Source organism: Staurois parvus, unplaced genomic scaffold (genome assembly GCF_062004578.1).
Source record: "Staurois parvus isolate SC_StPar_1 unplaced genomic scaffold, SC_StPar_1.0 ptg000513l, whole genome shotgun sequence".
Taxonomy (NCBI): domain Eukaryota; kingdom Metazoa; phylum Chordata; class Amphibia; order Anura; family Ranidae; genus Staurois; species Staurois parvus.
Genome location: NW_028318309.1, coordinates 1,108,360 through 1,134,909, shown reverse-complemented (window position 1 = coordinate 1,134,909; position 26,550 = coordinate 1,108,360). Strand labels below are relative to the sequence as shown.

General features: G+C 38.5%; 1 protein-coding gene across 4 annotated transcripts in view; it reads left to right on the top strand.

The window, feature by feature from the left end:
- WDR7 (WD repeat domain 7) overlaps nt 1-26,550 on the top strand; it is a 591,021-nt gene that overhangs the window by 195,215 nt on the left and 369,256 nt on the right. For all 4 annotated transcript variants that reach the window (XM_089690073.1, XM_089690072.1, XM_089690071.1 and 1 more), the window contains one exon: nt 22,373-23,142. In XM_089690073.1, coding sequence (XP_089546199.1) covers nt 22,373-23,142 — 770 coding nt within the window. The remainder of the gene's footprint in view (nt 1-22,372; nt 23,143-26,550) is intronic.

Here is a 26,550-nt window from a genome sequence, read left to right as displayed (position 1 = left end):
GCCGGCATCCAGCTTCTGTGTTCCGGTCCCTGTGACGTCGGGACGTACGGGCGCCGGAGGAAATTTGAAAATTTTAAAAAATGTCATATTTTTCAAAACACATTTTTCATAGTAAAACATTGCTGTTTCAACCCATTTCACATACATTTTGTCCCGAGTGCTTTGTCCTGTGCCCTGCCTGCATTTTGTCTGTTCTTTCTGCCTAGAAACTGAGAAACGTCCATGGCGTCCAAAAAGCGTCCCTTTATGTCAAAAGCGGGTTTAGATCAGCTAGAGAACAGCGATAGTAAATCAGAACCACTTGCAGAATTGAGTGATAATGATTCGTGGGGGAAATTCGTCATCAGACACTGAAAACAATTTTGCGGCTTTGCTCAGTGATGTGCGAACTTGGCGCTATATTTCAAATTTCAGTGTTTTTGGTTTGATTATATTATTGAATTAAATTTATTATTATATTATTGAATTAAATTTATTATTATATTATTATTTTTTATGATTATTAAATTATAATTTATGATTTCGGGTTTCAAATTTTATCATACCCGGGATGTTTAATAGACTCTTGTTCGGACAGATTTCAGTGAGTTATTCCTAAAAATTACAGCCTGCTATAAAAAACTACATATTTCCATGCAAAATAATGGTACCGCTTTCAGCACCAAAAATCTGAAATAATCATACTGCCAGGGAGGTTAAGACACACTGGGGTTGATTTACTAAAACTGGAGAGTGCAATATCTTATACAGCTGTGTATGATAGCCAATCAGCTTCTAACTTCAGCTTTTTAAATTAAGTTTTGACAATAAAACCTGGAAGCTGATTGGTTTCTGTGCAGAGCTGCACTAGATATTGCACTCTCCAGTTTTAGTAAATTAACCCCAATAATTTTATTCAGTTGGAGTTTACATCTAGTTTAAATGTGGACTTTTTTTTTTTAAGACTGAGTTCATCTCAGCAGTCGTAAAGAACCCATTCACACTATTATGCTGTGGTTACGTGCACTTAATTTTAAATGGCACCCCAACACCCCCCGCAGATGGACGCCCATTGCAGAGCAGTGCAATGCGTGGCAAAGCACTAATGTGTATTGCGTTGTGGTGCGCTGCCAGATAGCTATATGCACCGGGTTTGGTGCATTCTCTTTGCCCAGTCCATTCAAATGAATGGGCTACCCTAATGCAACAAACATTAACGTGCGACATAACACGTCTCAACGCACCACAACAGTGTGAATGGTGTGAAAAGCGGTAGTAAAGTCTGTAAACAAAACAATAAAAAAAAGTCCACCTGCAAGTAAATGTTCTAATGTGCTAGTATACTAGCACATTATGGAATACGTACCTTAAAACGAAGTCCTCCATCTGTATGCTGACAGGGCTTCCGTATTCACCCAGTCTTCCCTCTGCGTTCGTGGGCTTGGGCTGTATGAATGGCTGAGCCATGATGACGTCACTCCTGCACATGCGCGTGGGAGTCACAGCCACGGCACGGAACTTTGAAGGGATGGCATGAGTATGATGTCCTTCAGAGCGCATGTGCTGTTGATGTCACGGACTGCATTCCTGCCTGTCAGTGGTTTTTTAAAACTCAAGTCCAATCCCACTTTAACCATTTGCCGCCCACCCTATGGCGGCCAGCAAATGTCATCAGCATTCCGGGTGGATCGCGCTCCTGCAGAGCCGCGCAGCGATGCAATCTGTCACCGCCATGTACCTTGGACACGGCCGATGACAGATCTGAGTACCAGCCTGCGTTGCCGGTACCATGTAACCTGCTGTGGCCAATCACAGCAGGTCACATGACAGTTGTATACAATGGATGGCTTCATTCATGCCAACCATTGTATACTAGTGTCTATCTGTGAATGGTCACAGCTAATCACATGCACGTCATGTGATTTAGCTGTGGCCAAATCACAGCTAAGAACAAAAAAAAACACAAACCCTGAATGAATCGATGTCATTCAGGTAAATGCTTGCTTATAGCAAAGTAATTCTTTGCTATAAGCAAATTGTGTAAAAAAAAAAAAAAAAAATACTGATCACTTCCCCAAAGTAGTACAATGTTACTATGGTAACATTGTACTACTTTGGTCATAGTGAAAAATGAAAAAAAAAAAATCTTAAAAAAAAGAAAAAAAAATAATAAAAAAATATATACATATATTTTTTTTCATACTGTCACCAGTCAGTGTCCCTGATCACCGCCATGCCAGTTATATGATGACGCTGTACTGCACTGGTGACAATATGTAAAAAAAAAATAGTGAAGCAAATTTTTTAAATTTTTTTCATTTTCCAAAAAATTATGACAAAAAAAATACAACTTCAAAAAACTCACCATGCCTCTTATGAAGTACGTCGGACTGTCTACTTTGCAAAAAGGGGTCATTTGGGGGATATCTGTACTGTTCTGACATTCTTGGACCTCAAGAAATTAGATTGGCTGTCAGTACTTCAGGATTGATCAATATTCAGATCTATACCATAGTTTGTGAACTCTATAACTTTCCTACAAACTAAAAAATACATCCTAATTTGGGTTATTTTCACCAAAGACATGTAGCAGAATACATCTCGGCCTAAATTTATGAAGAACAATTATTTATTTGCAAACTTTTAGAACAGAAACAAAGAAAAACGTGTGTTTTTTTTCAAAAGTTTTGGTCTTTTTTTGTTAAGCAAAAAATAAAAACCCCAGCGGCGATTAAATACCACCAAAAGAAAGCTCTAGTTGTGTGAAGAAAATGATAAAATTTTAGTTTGGGTACAATGTTGTATGACCGCGCAATTGTCATTCAAAGTGTGAGCGCTGAAACCTGAAAAATGGCCTGGGCAGGAAGGTGTAAAATTGCCCGGTATGGAAATGGTTAAAGCAGAACTAAGCCCATCTATTTAACCATTTTTCAAAATGTATTCAAGGCATGCAGTGAATAAATGTCACAGTTGCTTGTGTTCTCAACCAAACTGGGTGAGAGGGTTTCTTGCCATTATGTGCAAGTGTGAACAATACTTGCTGTAAACTTACAACAAACTTACCTGTCTATGTACCTTCCTACATTGGCAACAGGTTCAGGCTCCAGAGCCCGCTCCTCCTGCCATTTCACCTTCTGCTGTGTCCTTCGGTGCTGCTCATCGGCAATAAGTGGTATTCAGCACGATTATCAGCAGGCCAACAATGATCGGAGATATGTACATACACAGAGAATTGCAAGGAGTGCATTGTCCATGTTTATTTTGTTGGTTTCTTTTGCCAAAAAAAAAAGTCTAGCTCCTGCAGTTTTCCACACTTAGCCCCGGTTCACACTACAGCGGTCTGGTACATTGCATGTGATTCGCACAGGTACCGCACCGCATCCCTGAACAAATCACGTGTGATTTGTATGCGGTGCAATTAGAGCCATACATTTTGTGTGGCTCTATTCGCACTGCAGCGCACTAAATACATGCAGGACCGTTTTTTGGGTCCGCACTAGACTCCAATCACATGAGTATTCACATCTATGCGATCCGATTCTGCACATCGCACTGCGTTTTGCAGACCAATGTCGGGGTGTTGTTAACATACGCACCCGCATCGGTTCGTATGAAAGGGGCGCGATTGTGATGCGTTGCGGAATTCGCACTGAAAACGCTGCAAATTCCGCACCACATCAGCGTGAACCAGGGCTTAGAGTTCCACTTCAGGCTGCTCTTTTGCAAAAATACGGTAAAAATGCATATGCGGTTTTGCTGTAATTTTGCCGCTGTTCTTGCGCACTTTGTACCTGTGACAAAAAGACATCTGACTCAAAAAAAAAAAAAAAAAAGCACCAATAATGCAAGTGCTTGGGAATTTTAGATAAATTTTTCATTCATTTCAATAGGGCGGTACATTTTGTGTTGCATTTTTTTTTTTTCAAATCGCAACTGGACCCGTAACTGACTGGTTTGAGGAGTTCCATAGGATTTAACGGTCATGCATTTTTCTTTCGCTTATCGTAAGCTAGAAATGGAAAAAAAAATTGATCAGTGTGAAAAATTGGTAGAAGTCATTAATTTTTTTGTTTTTAATATTTTCCAGCAGCTTCTTTATTTGTAATGTCTTGCTTTCATTAAGCTGGCGTTCTTTTGACAGTGCTCGCTGATTGCCGACCTGGTTCATATGGCCATAGTTTAGAGTAAGTTAGAAAAATAGGTTATTTTAATAGACTGAATGAATGATATTTAAAAAAAAATGTGTTTGCAGGATTATCAGATTTCAGTCTGTTTAGATTATAAGCAGTATTGCAGATAGCGATGTGTTTTAGCACCCTGTTGACTTTCTGTCTATTTTGTTGCCAGTTTCTGCCTTAATTGGCATCTAATATAGAATAAGATATGCAGATTATATAAATGTCTCTGTCACTTAGTTTAAATGTCAGGTATCGGTCCTTAAAATGACCCCAGCCGTGTCTTCTTCTTTTTCTTTCCTGGATTGGCGCAGCCTAAATTTCATCATGCGGATGAATCCATATATCCATCTCCCTTCATCTTAGAATTCTCTTTAGAAGAATGGATATGTCAGTCATGGTGTCATTACCAGTTAGGATGTTAGTGGTCTTCACAGGAGTCTGCGTTCTCTGCTCCATGTTCAGTTCTGAAGAGCTGGGTCTTTAATACCTCCTGTTTCTGATGTTTTGCATTCATTTCTGTCCACATTTTTAGGAAATTCTGTATATTTACAGTGCTATGCTAAACATGGTGGTGCTAGGTAAGTACAAAAAGTTATTTTTCAGGTTATAGCTAGCTGTGTTCTTAACCACTTCCAGTCCGGACATTCTCACCCCCTTCCAGTCCAGACCACTTTTCAGCTTTCAGCGCTATCACGCTTTGAATGACAATTGCACAGTCATGCAACACTGTACCCATATGGATTTTTTTTAGCATTTTTTTGAGACAGATAAAACTTTATTTTGGTGGTATTTATTCACCACTGGGAATTTTTATTTTTTTTTTGCAATATAAATGAAAAAGTCCAAAAATTTAGAAAAAAAAGTGTTTTTCTTATAAAATTTTGCAAATCAATAGTCTTTCTTCATAAATCTTGCCCAAAATTGTATTCGGTTATCTTTTTAGTAAAAATAAAATAAAATAACCCAAATTAGTTTAAAACCAAAAGTTATAAATTTTCAAAAAAAAATGTTTTTACATTTTGTTTTATATTATTTGTTTTTTTTTTTACATACTGTTACCCTAGGAGTACAGTGTCACCATAGTGACACTGTACTACTTGTGGGGGGGTGATGAAGATTTTTTTTTTTTTACTTTTTTTTCTTTTTTACTTTTTTTTTTTTTTTTACACTGATTGCTTTTACACCCATAAATGCTGTAAAAGCAATAATTTCTCCTTCTCTCTGGCTGTATTCTTGCAGCCATTGAGAAATACTGTGTCAGCTGTGATTGGTCACAGCTTGGCACATGGTACAAGGCTGTTGAATAGCCTTGTACCATGTGACCTCTGTGATCAGATTTCACTAGTAGTAAGCAATGATGCCAGAAGTGACATCTTGCTTACTACTCTGCATGTTATCACTGATTGGCCAATCAGTGATCACATGATTGGGACCTCACATAGAGGTCCCGTACAGCGATTGGTGTTGGTGCCACTCGCTCCCAGGAAGCGCGCATAGCCTGAAAATGTGGGAGCCGTTTATGAACGGCAATCTGCTCCTGCACTGCTCCCGTGCGGCTGTTTATGTACATGGGCTGGACGGGAAGTGGTTAAAGGAGAAGTGCAGCCAAAGCTCTTTTGTCTGTACTTTTCCTGTGGACCACAGGAGTGCAGTTCGTTCTGCCACCAGCTGTTGGCTAATATTACTCAGCCGGTCCAGGATGGAGAAAGATCCCAACTTCAAAGTCAGAATGCACCCCAGAGTCTGGAGCGGGACCTGGCTCAGCCTCTCAGCGAGGCACTGACAGTCACCGCTCTCTGCTGACAGCGGCAGTGAGAACTCGGCGATCAGCAGTCATGTGATCTCTTGAGTTCTCACTCTTAGAGCTGGCGGGGTACAGACGCCGCGTTGGACTGATGCTGCTTCCACCTAGATAGGGATAGTTGGGGGTGGGGAGGAAACACTTCTTTTGTATTTAAATAGATTTTTTTCTTTTTTTGTTTTTCCTCAGCAAAAAGGTAGAGCGCAGTTTTAGAAGAACTAAAATGTTAAAAGTGTAAATGTTGGCAACAGCAACCTGCACAGTTATAGTTGACAGTTGTCTAGTGGATGTCAATATTTATAAATGATTGCATAATTAAAATCCATATTCCTGAGTGATAGTAGTTTTTTTTTTTTTTTAAATTGTGCTCATCCAGTTTTGTAAGTTTGTGTGTGGTAGGAAGACGGGGGGTTGGGGGTTTCAAGTAGGCAATTTGAGACACATTTCTTGGGGTGTATGTGTGGGAAGCCTCATGCCAAATTTAAGAACGCTCTGCTCAGTTTTCACTCTTAGTACTGCCACATGTATGGGATAGCTGTTCCTTTTTAGCTTTCTTTTTTTTTTTTTTTTCAGATATAGCTAGCAATTGTTTATTTGTTTGTTTGTTTTTTTGTTTTGTTTTTTTGTGTGTATGTTCGCTCAGTTATTTAGGTGTTTATCTTTTATAAAGGTAGGCACTGACAAATTGAAAGCGTAAATGTGGCCGACCACAACCTGCACAATTATAATTCACAGTTGTCTAGTGCAGCCTTTTTTCAACCAGGGAGCCTTCAGGTTTCTTCAAGGGTGCCTAGGCAAAAAGCCTAAAAATTACCTACAAGTCAGCGGGTTGATGAAGCCTGCTTTTTAGTTACACAAAGTCACAGGTTTTCATTGTACACCATTGCGACCATTCTTCCTGGTGCCACCGGTGTTCTAAAATCCAATGACATCAGTTGATATGGATGACGTTGGGTGCCTGTACAGGATTCATGTTTGCCCTCCCTTTCCCCTCTCCATCAGGAGTCACATCAGCTGAGTGAGGGAGAAAAACACTGCACTACTAGTCAGTACCGTTGTGCAAATGTGTATTTGCTTTGGCAGAATAAATCACGCTGGGTGTCCTGTGTGTATGGATGCTGCTCTGACGTAAAACTATTAGTTATGTTTTTTACGCTTTAGAATGGGTGTGCCCCGAGATTGTGCCAAATTTTAAAAAATGCTTCACTGGAAAAAAAAAGATTGAGAAACACTGATCTAGTGGATGTCAGTGAAAGACTTTTCTACATTATTTCTAAATAATTGCATTACAATCTATTCCTAAATAATATTAGTATTTTTAGTTTTTAATTTGTGCTCATCCAGTTTTGTATATTTTATGTGGGAACACAGAGAGGGCAGTTCAGTAAGGCAATTTCCAACACATTTCTGATGGTGTGAATGTTGGAAGCCAAATTCATGAAAACCCTGCCATGTTTTCTTTGTACTGGCCCATGAAACAAATTCAAGTGGTGCTTATTTGAGACACTTTTACTGTATGCCACTATGTTTACTACAGGTTCTTTAAAGCAGTATTAAACCCACAAACAAAAATGTAACATACTACAGCCTACCTATCCTTAGATGTGGTGGCTGCTTCAGCTTTCTTTTATTTTCTTCTTTTTCTTTTTTTCTTTCTTTTTCTTTTCTTTTTCCTTTCTTTATTTTATTTTTCTTTTCTTTTTCCTTTCTTTATTTTATTTTTCTATTCTTTCTTTTTCTTTCCTTTCTTTTTCTTTTCTTTCTTTCTTTTCTTTTCTTTTTCTTTTCTTTTCTTTTCTTTCTTTTTTCTTTTCTTTCTTTTTCTTTTTTCTTTTCTTTCTTTTTCTTTTTTCTTTTCTTTCTTTTCCCTTTTCTTTTCTTTCTTTTCCCTTTTCTTTTCTTGCTTTTTCTTTTCTTGCTTTTCCTTTTCTTGCTTTTCCTTTTCTTTCTTTTCCCTTTTCTTTCTTTTCCCTTTTCTTTCTTTTCCCTTTTCTTTCTTTTCCCTTTTCTTTCTTTTCCCTTTTCTTTCTTTTCTTGCTTTTCCTTTTCTTGCTTTTCCTTTTCTTTCTTTTCTTGCTTTTCCTTTTCTTTCTTTTCCCTTTTCCTTTTCTTGCTTTTCCCTTTTCCTTTTCTTTCTTTTCTTGCTTTTCCTTTTCTTGCTTTTCTCTTTTCCTTTTCTTGCTTTTTCCTTTCCTTGCTTTTCCCTTTTCCTTTTCTTTTCTTGCTTTTCCTTTTCTTTCTTTTTTTCTTGCTTTTCCCTTTTTCTTTTCTTACTTTGCTTTTCCTTTTCTTACTTTTCTTTTTCTTTCCTTTTTTATTTATCTTTTTTTTCTATTTCTTTCATTTCTTTTCTTCTTTCTTCTTCCTGCATTTCCTGTCTTATGGTGTCTGCATTCCAGATGAAGTAGTAAATCAGATACCTTTGGACAGCAGTATTGATGGACTTGACTAACAAATTAAAATTGAAGTACAGCAGTTTTTCTTTTTGGGATAAAGGTTTTACATAAATGAATAAAAGTTGGTCATTGCCATTTTTGCTGGACAACTTCTGTTAAAGGAAGTAGAAAAATAACCGATTTACTGGCTGGTTCACCAAGTAAAAATAAAGGAAAAGATCTAAAGAAAACTGATTCAGCCACCACATGCAATAATTGTAAGTTGCAGTGTAATACATTTTTTGTTTTTGGGTTTAACACCACTTTAAGTTCCTCTTAACATGATGTATTTGATAGGTTTCAATTATTCTCCCAACTTCTCCAATGAATTTCTCTGCCTGCATTTATGGTTCATATCAGAGCAAAATGGTTTATATGAATAACTGCTTATTTGTAATAGATAATCTGTTTTGCTGAGATTTATTAAAAGTTTAAATATCTAATTTTTAATTAAAATGCTGCACAAAATGAGAATACCCGCCTGCCGACTGTGTACTTTAGTTTTATTGCTACGGTGCGGGCCAGTTGCACTGAATCATGTAACTATACATGATTTTTTTTTTTTTTTTTATAGTCGCTGGCTCCAGCACATGCTGATTGGCGGCTTCTGGCCAATGATTCATGCCCGGGACCTTCCGATTGGCAGAACGGATGACAGGAGAGAGATCTGTGTTGATAAACAATGCAGATCTCTCTACTGATTGTGGGGATGTGTCGGTTTTGGTCTCCCTGCAAAGCAGGGAATAAGGTCCCACACATCCCTTTTGTAAAAGCACCACACAGTAAAGTCATGAACACTTGCTAGGCACACAGGTAACCCTTTTATTGCTCTAGATGTTAATCCCTTCCTACCCAGTGTCAGTACAGTGACAGTGCATATTATTAGCACTATACACTTTTAGTGTCACTGGTGATGTCCGTGTCAGTCAGTTTCCATTCAGTGTCAGTTAGTGTCAGATTGCCTGCCGCACTATCACAGTCCTGCTGTATGTTGCCGATCGCTGATTCGTGGGGAAATTCGTCATCAGACACTGATAACGATTTTGCAACTTTGCTCAGTGATGTGCGAACTTGGCGCTATATTTCAAATTTCAGTGTTTTTGGTTTGATTATATTATTGAATGTTATTATATTATTTTTTATGATTATTTATTATATTATAGTTTATGATTTCGTGTTTCAAATTTTAACATACCCGGGATGCTTACTAGACTTTTGTTCGGACAGATTTCAGTGAGTTGTTCCTAAAAATTACAGGGCTACAATAAAAAAAAAAAAGTACACATTTCCATGCAAAAAAATGTACCGCTTTGAGCACAGAAATATGGACATAATCAGACCACTATGGATGTTAAAGGATAAGTTCACCTTTGGGAAAACACATCATTTTCCTGCTCATGCAGCTGCTCCCCAATTACATTCCACCCCCTGTGATAGTGGGCCAGGGATCTTCACAACGAAACCACTGTAACTATTTCAAAAGGGCGTGGACATGTGAGGGCATAGCCCACCTGGCCGCATCATTCATTCACAAAGTCTGTGAATGAATAAACTATAAGTACTGACAGCCTTTGTGACTGATGGCTAGTAGTTCTCGAGGAACTACCAGGGCACTACTGAGAGTATTTAGCTGATTCTTTCTTCCAGTCTGTAACTGGTACGAGCAGACAGCCTACACTGACAGTCTGCAGGAGCCCTGCATTGCACAAATTGTGGGTGCCAGGCTCCTACACAAAAAAAAAAATAGTAAATATTTTTTTACCTGCAAAAAAAAAATGTGCATTTATTTATTTATTTTTTCTAAAAAGGTGAATGTATCCTTTAAGACTTTAGGTACAACCACATTGGACTGATTCTTTTTTTCATTCTGTAACTGTTACGAGCAGACAGCTTACACTGACAGTCTGCAGGAGCCCTGCATTGCACAGATTGTGGGTGCCATGCTCCTACAAAAAAAAAAATAGTACATTTTTTTTTACCTGCAAAAAAAAAAAATGTGCATTTATTTATTTTTTTTCTAAAAAGGTGAACGTATCCTTTAAGACTTTAGGTACAACCACATTGGACTGAGCAGAAAAAAACTATTGCAACCACTACATTGTAGGACTGGTAAGATGCAATATATTCCAGTTTCATTCTTGGTTTTATGTGCTGGATAAAAATTTTAAGAATGCAGTTTAGAGAACAAATTAATATTCTGAGCTTCTGCTTTCTTAGTTTAATTAATAACATAATTCTAAAACATAATTAATTATCTATCAGGTCAGCTGGTTCTGGTTACTGCTTCAGGTAAACTTGACGTACACTTGATCATAGCTGTAGATGTATCGGTGGGGAGCTGTTTCCACCCCAGGTCTTCTGGGGGTCTTAAAGGTTTGACAAAGTCAGAATTTTAAAAGCAGCTTTTTGTCGGCTGTCTGGATTCTAAATACATTTTTACTGTAAATCAGTCTGCAGCTTTGCTTCCCTGTCAGTGCAGAGCTTCTTAGCATACAATATTCATCAAATACGGAGAGCTGATTGTTAACCTTTGTAGCACTGAAAGGGAGATTCCTCTCTCTCCTCATGTCAGCAAAGTTTTCTTTTAAAGAGCTGTGCTGCAGCCTTTGTGGAACAGGTCCATCCGCTGATTTTTTTTTTTTTTTTTTTTTTTTTTGTAACAATTACCAAAAACCACGAGGTTGGCAGCACCCTTTGTTTTCCTCCACCTCCTTCCCAGCTGCTGCATTCTGTCCTGCAGCGCAGCTTAGAAAGGCCACCGGGGTCAGCCCTGACCTAGCTTGCTTGCATTAGTGGTCTTGCCTTTCTTACAGCTGTCTTCACATTCTCGCTAAGCTGCTTTTTCTGCTTAACGGCCGTACTTTTATACCGCTGTGCTAGAGCTGACTCTGTCCTTATTGTAGTGCTGCCCGATTGTAGCACAATATGTGATGCTGGACATGAACTGCGAAAATGTACAACTTGGATGGTGGCACAGAAATGTTTTTTTTTTGTTTGTAATTTCTTTATTTATATTTTGTATACAAGACATCATATACAAAATTGGTAGACATTTTTTTTTTTTTTTTTTTTAAGGTAGGAAACATTTTTATTTTTTATTTTGCAATTACAAATAAAATTACAAACATTTGTTATCTAGTTGTCTCTTCTTCTTTTTTTAAATTTTTATTTTTGCAATTACAAATAAAATTACTTACCTTTTTGTTATTTAGTTGTCTTTTTCTTATTTTTTTATTTTTACAATTACAAATAAAATTACTATATTTTTATTATCTAGTTGTCTCTTCTTTTTTACTTTTACAATTACAAATAAAATTACAGACAACTAGATAATAAAAATATAGTAATTTTATTTGTAATTGCAAAAATAAAAAAGAAGAAACCTTTTTTTTATCTAGTTGTCACTTTTTTATTTTTTTTTGCAATTACAACTAGATAACAAAAATGTTTTTTCTTTTTTATTTTTGCAATTACAAATAAAATTACTATATTTTTATTATCAAGTTGTCTGTAATTTTATTTGTAATTGCAAAAGTAAAAAAGAAAAGACAACTAGATAATAACAAATATAGTAATTTTATAAATAAAAAAGTGACAACTAGATAACAAAAGTTTTTTCTTTTTTATTTTTGCAATTACAAATAAAATTACTATATTTTTATTATCTAGTTGTCTGTAATTTTATTTGTAATTGCAAAAGTAAAAAAGAAAAGACAACTAGATAATAACAAATATAGTAATTTTATTCGTAATTGCAAAAAGAAAAAAGAAAAAACATTTTTGTTATCTAGTTGTAATTGCAAAAAAAATAAAAAAGTGACAACTAGATAACAAAAATGTTTTTTCTTTTTGCAATTATAAATAAAATGACTATATTTTTTATTATCTAGTTGTCTTTTCTTTTTTACTTTTGCAATTATAAATAAAATTACAGACAACTAGATAATAAAAATATAGTAATTTTATTTGTAATTGCAAAAGTAAAAAAGCAAAAGAAAAAACATTTTTGTTATCTAGTTGTCACTTCTTTTGTTATTTTTTTTGCAATGACAAATTAAATTACTTACATTTTTGTTATTTAGTTGTCTTTTTTCTTTTTTTTTTCTATTTTTGCAATTACAAATACAATTTCTATATTTTTATTATCTACTTGTCTTTTTTTCTTTATTTTTATTTTTTTTGCATTTCGGAATAAAATTAAAAACTTTTATCTAAATTATCTTCTGTAAAAATAACAATGCAGAATTTTGTATTTACTTTGCAAAATAAATACAAAACGAAATAATGGGCTAGCCACCTGTATTTACAGTTTGGGGTTCCATGCATGTATAAATATGCATTGCATGTGTTGACAAGCATTGCATTTTTGAAGGAATCCATTAAAATTGGCTTGAATAACAAAATGCATGTCAACGCATACACAGTGCAACACTCGGGACATATTTCCAATGCATTGAAATAAAGTCCATTGGTTTGAATGTGCTCTACTATAAAAATTGATTTTCTATTGTCCATGTGCAAGGAGAAGCAAAAAAAAAAATGTATGTCAACACATCCAGTGTGAACAAGCCCTCAATAATGGTAATCAGATGTAGAGGTGTGTGAATTTCTACCCTTGGAAAATATTTTGTGAAAGTGCTGCGCCCTAAAGATCAAAATAATAACAATATAATAAATCTATGTTAGTGCAATAAATAAATCTTCTCAAAATAAAAATATAATAAAATAGAAAAAATAAAGAAAATAAAGTTAATTTGCTTATGTGAAAACTATAATATTATAATTAGTCCCTCCAAGTGAAGGCTTCCCTCCTCTGACACAGCTTCCAATTTATACTACATCCAGAGGAGGGAAGCCTTCACCTGGAGGGATTCTTTATCCGGTTGATCCATCCTGATCTTAAGGAGGTTCTGTGAGCCCAGCAGACTATTGTTTGATGACACCCCTTCCTGAGGGAGATGGATATTTGTGGAATTTAATACACACATGCGCATTTCCTATGCGCGGTCGGTGAGTGCGCATTTCCTATGCGCGGTCGGTGAGTGCGCATTTCCTATGCGCGGTCGGTGAGTGCGCATTTCTGCCATTTCTTGCGGATTCCTCATAGTAGTGCCCACTTTAATATTATATCGATGAATTAACGAACATTTGATAACAAATTTCACATCGAACTTTTTAGATCGAACTTTTTAGATTGAACTTTCTGCTTGTTGTTTTTAGCGCTGCACTTTATTTACTTTTACTTGAGGTGGTTGTGATCTCCTTTTAGTGCTATTAGCTGCTTTATTGTTATACAGGAGCGCTCACTATTTTTTACATTTTATAATATAATACCAAAGATAAATGTGAAATCTTTGGTATTATAATATTAGAGTTTTCACATAAACAAATTAACTTTATTTTCTTTATTTTTTCTATTTTATTATATTTTTTATTTTGAGAAGATTTATTTACTGCACTAACATAGATTTATTATATTGTTATTATTTTGATCTTAAGGGCGCGGCACTTTCACGAAATATTTTCCTAGTTATTACTTTGCACATACCTATGAGCATGTGACTGAGAGCCTGCGAACAATATAAGAGACGTATAGTATTCATTTTGTGGCTCACGAGTACCGGCTAATTTCTACCCTTGTCAATGATAGTTCCTTCCCAAAAATGTCACCCAGATGAGGGTGTTCTCACCTGTTAATTACACTTGCTAGCAATAGACATGGGAGAAAGTATATTCATACTGTATTAGAAAAAATACATATTAAATCCTCACCCCTCATAAATTCAGCATTGTTTTCAAGAACTTTTGCTTTTCTTACAAACAGTCCCCGGAATGACGCGGCATCAGCTGTCTGCAGTGTTTGTGTTTGCCACATGGGTTGTTTGACCGGGGGCACAATACACGCATGCTTGGTTCACTCGGCCTGAGAACCCTCCACTGTTATGCAGCGGGTTATTCTATTCCAAGATGCTTGTCAAAAAGATTACCAACCTGACATTTACAGCCAACGCAGGGACACTCCTCAACCACAGCAAGGAGAGAACATATTTGGGTAAATTTAACCAGTTAGTAGTATGCCCTGAATATGCATGAAAATGTTTTAGCAACCCAGTCCATTAGTGCAGCCAGCGTTCTACTGTTTCCTGGATATTTCATTGTGATCCTTTTTACTAGACTAACACTTTATTCACTGCATAGCTTTTTTTCATATTTCTGAACCATCAATATTGATACTTAAATATTAACCATTTCCAGTCCGGACACTTTTACCCCCTTCCTGTCCAGGCCAATTTTCAGATTTCAGTGCTATCACACTTTGAATGACAATTGCGCGGTCATGCAACACTGGACCCATATGAATATTTTAGCATTTTTTTGAGACAGATAAAACTTTATTTTGGTGGTATTTATTCACCACTGGGATTTTTTTTTTTTTGCTATATAAATTAAAATGTCCACAAATTTTGCAGATAAATAATTTTTCTTTATAAATCTTGGCCAAGATTTATTTATCTATCTTTTTAGTAAAAAAAAAATAACCCAAATTAGTTTATAACCAAAAATTATAATTTTTCAAAAACGGTTTTAATTTTGTAATTTTTTTATATTATTTTTTGTTTGATTTTTTTAACATACTGTCACCCTAGCAGTACAATGTCACCATAGTGACACTGTACTACTTGTGGGGGGTGATGAAGATTTTTTTTTTTTTTTTAACACAGATTGCTTTTACACCCATAAAGGCTGTAAAAGCAATCATGTCTCCTTCTGTCTGGCTGCATTCTTGCAGCCATTGAGAAATACTGTGTGAGCTGTGATTGGTCATAGCTTGTCACATGGTACAAGGCTGTTGGGAATAGCCTTGTACCATGTGACCTCTGTGATCATTCACAGATTTCACACGTAGTAAGCAATGATGTCAGAAGTGACATCTTGCTTACTACTATTCATGTGATCACAGATTGGCCAATCAGTGATCACATGATCAGGACCTCAGACAGAGGTCCCGTACAGCGATTGGTGTTCCGCTGTGTGCGGAGGACATTCCCAGGGAGTGCGCACAGTCCAAAATGGCGGGCGCCGTTTATGAACGGCAACCTGCCTCTGCACTGCCACCGTCCGGCCGTTTATATACAGCGGCTGGACAAAAAATGGTTAAATAAGTGCTTCATATACTGTGAATGTACATAATAAATATCAAGTCATAAATAAGTGAATATAAATCTACATAAAGCATATCATTTCATAAACCATACAGTGCAAATATTTGCCCCTTCCTCTTGTGTTGGGTTTTTTGTTTCGCATATTTGTCACACTTGAATGGTCCAGGTCCTGAAGTTGCAAAGCAGCCCCAGACCATTACACTACCACCACCATGTGTGACTGTTGGTATGATGTTCTTTTTATGAAATGCTGTATTAGTTTTGCACCAGATGTAATGGGACGCACATCTTCCAAAAAGTTCAACTTTTGTCTCATAAGTCCACAGAATAGTTGCCCAGAAGTCTTGAGGATAATCTCGATTTTTTTGGCAAATGTGAGACAAGCTTTTGTATCTTTTGGTCAGTAGTGGCTTTTGCACTGGAACTCTCCCATGGAGGCCATTTTTGCCCAGTATCTTTCTTATTGTTGAATCATAAACACTGACCTTAAGGTGGTCATAAAGGCTCAATGTTTTTATTACCTTCATGCAGCAGTCTCCACCCCCCAATACTCATCCAGCGATGTGCACTGGAGTCACGGCTATCCTGGGACTCCCTCTCCTCGTTGGCTGAGACAGCAGTGGGAAACATTGGCTCCTGCTGCTATCAGTCACAGATCATAATCGAAATTTCCTGCGCTCAAGGACTCAGGCGGGTGGCGAATAGATGGAACCAGACCTGGAAAGATCGACCACCAACGCATGTAGAGTTGTGCAGCTCCAAATAAGGCTGCGGAAGCCCGACCAATACTGCAAATCGAAACAAAAACGTGAAGCGCACCAACTTTGCGCATTACCTCAGTAACCAAAGTTTATTAATTGTAAAATAATACTCACAAACAGCGAATAAAATCAGGCATATAGGTCCTCAAAGGGACCTGAAAAGTAGAAAGCCAGCACGGATCCCATCGTGGGGGTAGATACTCAGTACAGCTGACGCGTTTCAAGAGCTCTGATGAAGAAGGGATACCCTTCGAAATGCATCAGCTGTACTGAGTATCTACCCCCACGATGGGATCCGCGCTGGCTTTCTACTTTTCAGGTCCCTTTGAGGACCTATATGCCTGATTTTATTCGCTGTTTGTGAGTATTATTTTACAATTAATAAACTTTGGTTACTGAGGTAATGCGCAAGGTTGGTGCGCTTCTCGTTTTTGTTTCGATTTGCTGTCAGTCACAGCCAGTGAGCCAAGGGTGCCCCCATAGCAAGCTACTTGCTGTGGGGTCAGAAGACAGGAGGGAGGGGCCAGGAGTGCCTGTGGGGACCCAAGAAGAAGAGAATCGGGGCTGCTGTTTGTAAAACCACTGCAGAGAGCAGGTAAGTATGTGTGTGTTATTGGAAAAAAAAGCCTTTATTATCTTTTTAACTGAGGCAAGTGAGGCCTGCAGTTTATATGATCTGGGTTCTTTTATGACCTCCTGGATGAGTCGTCGTCGTGCTCTTGGAGTAATTTTGATAAGCCAGCCACTACTGGGAAGGTTCACCAATGTTCCAAGTTTTCTCCATTTGTGGATAATCTTTCTCACTGTGGTTCAACTGAGTACCAAAGCTTTATAAATGGCTTTGTAACCCTTTCTAGACTGATACATATCAGTTACTTTATTTCTCATTTGTTCTTGAATTTCTTTAGATCGCAGCGTTGCTTTTTGAGATCTTTTAGCATGCTTCACTTTGTCAGACAGCTTGTATTTAAGTGGTTTCTTGATTCAACAGGTCAGGCAGTAATCAGACCTGGGTGTGGCAAGTGAAATTTAACTCCACTTCCAAAAAAATGTGGTTAATCGCAGTTCATTCATAATTTAGTGCAATTACTTTTTCACATAGGGCCAAGCAGGTTTGGACAGCTTTTTTCCCTTAATGAATGAAATCATCATATAAAAACTGCAAATACTTTATCATAGCACTGTATATCCATTCAATTCATATCGGTGTTCCACCTTCAATAAAAATAAAATTATTCAGAACATAATAGTGCCTATATATATATATATATATATGTATGTATGTGTGTGTGTGTGTATGTATATGTATATGTGTGTATATATATATATATATATATATATATATCTGCTAAACTTGCCACAACCTAGGAACGCAACTAACCCTCTTGCTTGACCCCCAAATCAGAAAGGCCGAACAGCGCTTTAGGATACTCCTCTCTAAGCGCCCTTTCACACATGGGGTTGGGGGAGGGGCGATAAAACCATGTGAGCTGCATTTTTACCATCAACAACAGCTCCTCCTTTGGTTGAGGCAGCGGCCAGGGTGGGTGTGATTGGGAGTGTATGCATGGAGTATTTATACCCCCTGTTGTGTTCATTGGGCACTTAGGGGGTTAAAGCGTGGTGAGGACTTGACTTATCACCTCTACGCCGCTTCTCAAGTGCCTCTAAAACCGATCTGAGCATGGATCTCTTTAAAGAGGAGCGGCAGTCCTTGCCACCAGTGTGATAGAGCTTTGCTCCACTCTCAGCTGAAGCCTCACAAGATCAAATCTGGGTAGCAATTCAGCATCTATAAGCTACGGGAATAAGACAAACTCATGATAGTGAAAGTACCACTTTAAAAATGTAATAAAAGATAAAATTTATATTCACTCACACATTCCTAGTCCATATAAGCTCTTTCATACTGTCACGTGTGTGGGCGCCAACAGACCCAAAACTGAGATGGGTCCTTTGGTGTCCACTGACGTGGTGACATTACGAAGAACCAGCCAACATATTTGTGTTCCGTCACTCGGCTTCCTCAGGAGCTCAACATGTCATGAAATAAATGTATAGTATCTGACCATGTTGCTTGCATGTCTTCTGATACATCAAGTAGATATGCGTTCTCTGCTTTATTGTAATGGAATTTTTCTTATTATATGTCAGTGTTCCTCATCCACTGAAATGCACAGAGGCTGGATTTGGTTTTATGTTAACTTAAAGTTTTACTAAACCTCGGACCCTGCATTCACTATATCTGCTCTCCCCGGAACCTGCATTCACTATATCTGGTCTCCCAGGACCCTGCGTTCACTATATCTGGTCTCCCAGGACCCTGCGTTCACTATATCTGGTCTCCCAGGACCCTGCATTCACTATATCTGCTCTCCCAGGACCCTGCGTTCACTATATCTGGTCTCCCAGGACCCTGCATTCACTATATCTGCTCTCCCAGGACCTTGCGTTCACTATATCTGGTCTCCCCGGACCCTGCATTCACTATATCTGGTCTCCCCGGACCCTGCATTCACTATATCTGGTCTCCCCGGACCCTGCATTCACTATATCTGGTCTCCCCGGACCCTGCATTCACTATATCTGGTCTCCCCGGACCCTGCATTCACTATATCTGGTCTCCCCGGACCCTGCATTCACTATATCTGGTCTCCCCGGACCCTGCATTCACTATATCTGGTCTCCCCTGACCCTGCATTCTCTATATCTGGTCTCCCCTGACCCTGCATTCACTATATCTGGTCTCCCCTGACCCTGCATTCACTATATCTGGTCTCCCCGGACCCTGCATTCACTATATCCAATCTCCCCGGACCCTGCACTCACTATATCTGCTCTCCCAGGACCCTGCATTCACTATATCTGGTCTCCCCTGACCCTGTATTCACTACATCTGGTCTCCTCGGACCTTGCATTCACTATATCTGCTCTCCCCGGACCCTGCATTCACTATATCTGGTCTCCCACAGTACACACAAAAAGCTGGTTAAAGCTGGTAGGAGGTGTTTTTTCTGCTCTAGGAGGAAGCAGAATCCGAGCCCTCTGTCTGGACAGTGCTGATTTGCCCTGTGATGATCACATGCACTCTCCCCAGAAAAGAAAACCTCTATACACACTAAACTGAGCATGTGTAGAAAGGCTATGGGTTCAGTCTGTCTTATCAGTGTGGACATTTGAATAGGAGGAGGGGCAGAGAAGACAGGATCAAACAGCCTTTTTACACAATGCAGAGGATTAACCCCTTAGGTTCCACAGTGAGTATAACAAGCATGCTTTACTGCGTATACAGACTGATATCACTGTTGTGGGTTTAGTAACGCTTAGTTATATTTATACCATTTATCATGCAAGTTTGGGTACTGTCATTGATATTCAAAAGTAGTTTTTTTGTTTTAGGTATTCTGGTCAAGACTAAAAATATATGTATATTTTGTAAGTCGGGTAAATATTTCATGTAATTATATTGTATTCTTATATTCAGCCAGCAGGGGAGGAAGCTTTAGTCATGCGTTTTTTAAATTTTTTTTTCATGTTATCCTTGCCTCTTGTTTAAAAAAAACAACAATTTTTTACAGAGCTCAGTAGATGAAATTTACACATACAAGTAACTGAGTCTGTGATCCTGCCCCCTTCTTTTCATTCCTCCATAAATCTCTATCAGATGTTTCAGCATGAGACAGATGAGGGAATTTAGAATCTGGAGTAGCTGTGCATGGCAACCAATCAGCTTCTAGCTTTCATTTTTAAAGCGTAACGAACCCCATCGATTTAAGTTTCACAAAACGGGTTCAAAGTTTGCTTTGAATAACTGTAAAAGTTGCTTGTGCTCTCAACTGAACTGTCAAGCTATAAATGGCTATTGTCATAACTGATCACATGTACATCACCATGGTAACTGTAGATCAAACAAAGGCAACAATGGCGGCTTCCTTGGCTGTAAAGGATAGGGGGATTTAGTTGTACTTAACTGAACAAGCCAAAGTTAGAGGTAAGTTGGTTATTATGCACAGCTACTCCACTTTTAGTAAATCCCTCCCCCTCCCCCCATGTGCCTGAAAAGAAACTACTCTTTTTTTTCTCTTTTTAAATGCCTAAAAAAAATTACATACAGCAGTATATAGAAAAATTATAGATATAAAACTAGTTTAAAGTAGAAATGTGATTGGGCTGTGGGCATTCAAATATTTCTATATTCTTAAAGAAATAAATATGCTTTAAAACCAGCTCTAACTAACCCTGTGACTGCAGGAACTGTGTTGTAATTCATCTTCAAGACTCACAAGAGATGTAGTGAAGGTGTTTATGTGCAATCAATTGTTTATATCAGGTGTTTTTCCCATGAAAGCTCAGCAGCCTGTGAAATTCTGCATATGTGCCACGTCTAGGAGTAGAAAATATTGCAAACCTAAAATTGTCAACGTTAATAGGCAACGCACACTGTTGTATTGTAGTAACTTGTGTGTTAGCACAGAGCATGTACATGTGCCAGTGTGCTGCCGTGCCATTCATTTTCAATAGCACCCTAAGGAAACGCTACACTAATAGCTCATGACGACACGTTATTGTACATTGTTGGTATACTGCATTGCAATAATGGTTCATGTCCCCCCTTAAGAAAAAAATGTAACTTGCAGTATTATCTGCTAAATTCATCCACATTCATGCACATTGCCTTATTTCTGTTCTACTTGCGTAGAGATCAGTAAATGGCTTAAAGTGATACTAAAGGCTGCCTTTTTTTTTTTAAGTGATAAACTTAGCTGCTCCGCACAATGGTTTTGCACAAAGCAGCTCCAATCCTTCTCTTTTCAGGTCACCTGCCAGCGCTACTGGCCCCTCCCTCCTGCCAAGTGGCCACATAGCAAGCAGCTTGCTATGGGGGCACCTGAGCAGACTCGCTCCTGAACCACTGCTCTGTCCATTCAGATACAGAGCATGGCTCGGTCTCGCCCCTGCTCTCTCCTCATTGGTTCATTGGCTTTGATTGACAGTAACGGAAGCCAATTGCTTCTGCTTCTGTCTCAGCCAATGAGGAGGGAGAGTTCTGGGAGAGCTGCTGCTCTTGTGCACATTGCTCGATCCAGAGGGGGCTCAGGTAAGTATTAGGGGGGCTGAGGGTGGTGCTGAACATAGAATGCATGAAGATAAAAATCCTTGAGCCTTTACAACCACTTTAAGGATTTTCCTATGGCCACCACATGGTAAATACAGGTGTACTTTGATGCTATGGACATGCATTTTTAAAACCTTCATGTTTGTATGTTTTTTTCGATTTTGTCTCGTCCTGCCAAAACAGTTCTCTGAAGTATTTTTAAAGTCCAGGAGTTTTTTTTATTTTGGATAGAGTAGGGAAATGTTTTTATTGCTGTCTAAAGCTGGCCATAGATAGGTTAGTTAAAAGATTAATAGATTCCTCCATCCACACAGTAGAGGTAGATGGAGGAATTCCTTTAGATGGAGGAACTCCCCTGCCAGGACATTGTAGTCTGACCGGCTCCCGCTACTGTCTGAATAAATTGGCTACTGCAGCCACTGATCAAGAAAGATTTTCCAACATTCTCCTTCAATAGAAGTCGGTCAAATGATTGACTTCTGTTGAGCAGGGATGGCCAGACACTGATAGTAATTCAGCCAGTCTCTGCTGAACCGGTAGAATTTCAATCCAAAGTCTTTATTTGTCCCATTGACCATTGTCTCTGTGACCAAAGATGAGGGAAAATCGAAAAATGTGAGGTGTTGCTAGAACAGGAATAGAGGGGGGAACCTTCATATTCAGTGACAGTTGTCTTAAGAGGAGATTTCCCTCTCACTTCCTGTTGTGTCTTGGGGACAGAATGTGAAAAACATTCCTAACAGGAAAATTTTTTTTTAAGGGTTTTAAAACTTTTCTATTCTATTCAAATCAAAAAAGTTTTGGCATTAGATATGCTTTAGGTTTACTTTAAAAGTTTTATCTCCATGCTTTCCAGTAACGTGTAATCTTTTTAACACTGTGCATAACCATTGAGTATATTTCAAATGATAAATATATATATATTTTTTTTTCTAACAGGGGAATTTACCTAAATATTCACATAACTCCCTGATGGTGCAAGCAATAAAGACAAATGTAACAGACTCGGACATACACCTGCTCTTCTTTGATGTGGAAGCTCTAATTATTCAGCTCCTGACTGAAGAAGCCTCCAGGCCAAACACCGCACTTATCTCCCCAGAGAGTTTACAAAAAGCATCTGGCAGCTCTGACAAAGGGGGCTCTTTTCTGGGTGGTAAACGAGCAGCCGTGCTTTTCCAGCAGGTCAAGGAAACCATCAAAGAGAACATTAAAGAGCATCTCCTGGATGACGATGATGAAGACGAAGAAGCCATGCGACAGAAAAGAGACGAGAGCGACCCAGAGTACCGTTCTAGCAAGTCAAAGCCATTAACGCTACTAGAGTACAACCTAACCATGGACACAGCCAAGCTCTTCATGTCATGTCTTCATGCCTGGGGCTTGAATTCAACACTCGATGACGTCTGCCTAGAACGCCTTGGGATGCTTAAGCCGCACTGCCCGGTATCATTTGGCCTACTCTCAAGAGGTGGCCACATGTCTCTGATGCTTCCAGGCTTTAACCATAGTGTCTATAAAGCAGCTGATGAACTCATAGGAGTTGTGAGGAAAATGTCAGCTACAGAAGGACTTGGAAAAGGCAATTATGGTGTGTCACGTGCAGTCACTACTCAACATCTTCTCTCACTTATATCACTGGCCAACACACTCATGAGCATGACCAATGCAACTTTCATTGGAGATCATATGAAGAAAGCCCCTCAAAGGTACAAATGAGCTTCTAATAAGGATGTAAACTTTTCAATACTTGCCACTGTGTCCATAGTCGATGCTTGATTTTGATGTCCTGTGTGCAAAAAACATCTCCAAACGCCTTTGCTTTCGCGGGCACAGAGCCCATAGCCCTGTGTAAGCCTCACGCTGCCTTCTTTTTATTATTATTATATAGGATTCATATAGCGCCATCCGTTTGCGCAGCACTTTAAAATGTTCCTTGAAGAACGGAGTGGCAGGAAGACAAAGGAAATATGTGCTGCAGGGAGGAGGAATGAATGTAAACCTTTTTGTTTTTCTTTACAGGTTTGCTTAGGGAAGGTTTGGAACATCTGTCAACTTTTTTTTATTATTTCTTCTGGCTTTCTGTCAACAGATAAGAAGCGTAGATTTTTCTCCCACACAGAAAATGGTCCTTCTATTCAGCCCTGAGAATCTATATTCTGTGCAAAAGGTTGTAGCTGCTAGGACTACAGGATTCATTGTTTACAATGAGGAAGAGGGTTATCCTGCTAACACCCCCCTCAACTGCCAGTAACTTCCTACAGTACCAGTAACTTCCCCACAGACTGTCTGCAGGCACAAGGCTTAGGGAAACTTGTAGTGCTTGTTGAATCCTTCCTCATGGCTGCAGAGAAGAGTCAGGATAACAGTTGCACAGGGACAGGAACATCATTTCTGTACTTAAAGGATAAAAAAATATAAACAAGGTTTGAAAATACAGAGAGGGAGCCTTAGATTTTAAAGAAATATTAAACATTAAACTTGAGAGGGGGGGGGGGGGGGTTGGGGACAATGACTCCCGCTATATTGTTCAAATATGCAGAGCATACTTGCACACAATACATACGTCCTACCATGTCCTTCAACAATGGGTCCAGTATCATCCTGTCAGTGCTTGTACCTTGCTGCTGCCCTCACTGCCAGTGCTTCGCATGTCAAGAAAGAGTTGGGATGTAGACAGCATGCTGTGTAGTGTATGCCAGACAAACAAAATGCAGCAGGAACCTGGAAAAGGTTATTTATGGCAAAAGAGACTTTGCTTATCTCTTCTGCTGAAAAGCTCCACCCACTATTGTGGTTTTTTGTTTTGTTTTTTTGTCTGTGGGAGTTTACTTCCACTTTAAGTAAAGTCAAACAAGTTTGATGCCCAGAGATGGCCTTGAAATAGAGAACCTATATATTGCTACATTTTATGGTTGCTGTATAACTGAATGCATAACTAATTTTTTTTTTTTTTAAGTTTTTGGATAAAGTGGAAAGAAGTCAGCGCACCTGTCAGGCTTTTATTGCTGTCGGTGCCACTGCTATGGAGAGTCACTTTCTCTATTTCTCCTGTTTACTGTTGTCAGTGAGAGTATAAGAAAACCCCAACTTTTAGGTCATCATCAAATCACAAATGGAGGGAAAATCTTGCAATTGGTTCTAATAATAGCCAGGGATTTCCTCTCACTTCCTGCTTTGCCTTTGGAAGGAATTGAAGGTAAATCCCCTCAATAGGTCATGGGCGGCAAAAAGGGCAGGGCATATTACCTTTTCTTACTCTATCCAAAATGGAAAAAAATAAGGTTTTGCCTAATTTTAGTTCTTGTTTATAACCGTATGGGCGAACACTGGGCAGAAGGCAACATTTTCCATAGCTGGTCATGTGATGAGCCGTAACTGTGTGCAGTCATTCACTGTAAGCATGATTGCCAAATGTAAATGTGATTTCCTAATGCTCAGTGTAGAAGACACTGTCTAGAACAGCATTTTTCAACCAGGGTGCCTTCAGGTTTCTTCAGGGCGCCTTGGAAAAATGCCTAGAAATTGCCGCAATTTGCCCAAAAATTGTCAACAAGCAGGTGCATTAAGCCTGCCTTTTTAGTTACACAAAGCCACAGGTTTTCACTGTGCACCAATTACAGCCTTACAGTCGCTGGAGTCCTAACAACCAAACCACCTTGACTGAAAAAAGGTTGAGAAACACTGGTCTAGAATATTTTGAGGTCATGGAAGATTACATTTGATAGTTGTTCATTTGATTTATATTCCATGTAGTCATTAACCTTAGCGACACTGAAGGATCACAAGATACAAACTATTGCTGATTAGGAACAGCGCAGTAGCTTCCCGACTTGGTAGGACTACCATTATGGAAGCCTTGAGTGTTTTCATAGACTGTTCCTCCAGCAGATAAGTCCAACTTTCTGCAAAGCTTCCAGCAATTACCCTTGATAACTATTCTTCTTTGTCTTATATTCTAAATGTTGATTAACCTAGACCGTAATCACATGATCCAAACTTTTGCTGACCAGGAATGGAGCAGTAACTTCCCAACTCGGTAGGACTACGGTTATGGAAGCCTTGAGTCCTTTCATAGACTTTTCCATCAGCAGATATGTCCAGAAGTCTACAGAGATCTGGCTTCCTGAATGACCCCAGTTCTTTATATACAACAAATGGAATTCATGTTTGGTGTGTCCAATGTTCTCCATGTTTTCAGTTAATATCAGCTTTGTCTTTTCTCTTCAGTTGATACACGTGTCAAGGGCTCAACAAAGCTGGGATAATATCAGCTCTTTGCCACTTATTTTTGACTTCTGAACAAGTCTATTTTTACACTGCAGTAGTCGTGTAAAATGACCTTGACTAAGTCGAGCCTCGCACATCTCTCATGGTTGGATCCTATTAGAAGTCTATGCCTTCACCTCGCATTTCCTATAGTATAGTCACAGATCTCTTATGAGTTCCATACTTTAAAGCTGAGCTCAGCTTTAAAGTATGGAACTTATAAGAGATCTGTGACTATACTAAAGGATATCAGGATCACAACAAACGTACAGCAAGTGTAAAAATAGAAATGTTGAACTGCTAGATTCCTAACCCATTGACCGACACCCATGAATAAAAGACATAACTAAAAGTGTACTAACATTCATGCAATCTAACATTGCCGTAGCAGTGATTTAAACTGCCTACAAACAGATGAAAGCCAGACACACAAATGAGGTTTTATTGGAATGGTATACAAATTCTTAGTTCCCATATTGGGTACACATTCCCTTGTGGCACCTTTAGGCAACACAGATATTGATAATGTGCAAATTGCAACAAAGAAATGTTAGCCAAGCTACAAAAAATGCAGTCCAGCATTGAACTTTACATAGTATTGCTCCTTGTAGAGCCATGTCTTAAGTTTTTTGTTTTTTTTTCTTGTGCGTCTCTGGTATGCTTAAAGTGACAATATATTACGATAAAGAAAAATTCTATTTAAATATTTTATTAAGATTGTAAACACCCAAAAATATCTTCTGTTGCTCTTGGGCCCCCTCCAAATCTCCAATTTTTTATTTCTGTCGTGATCCAACGTCTGTTAGAGGATGACTACATTCGCTCTCCATGGTTCCACTGCATGTAGG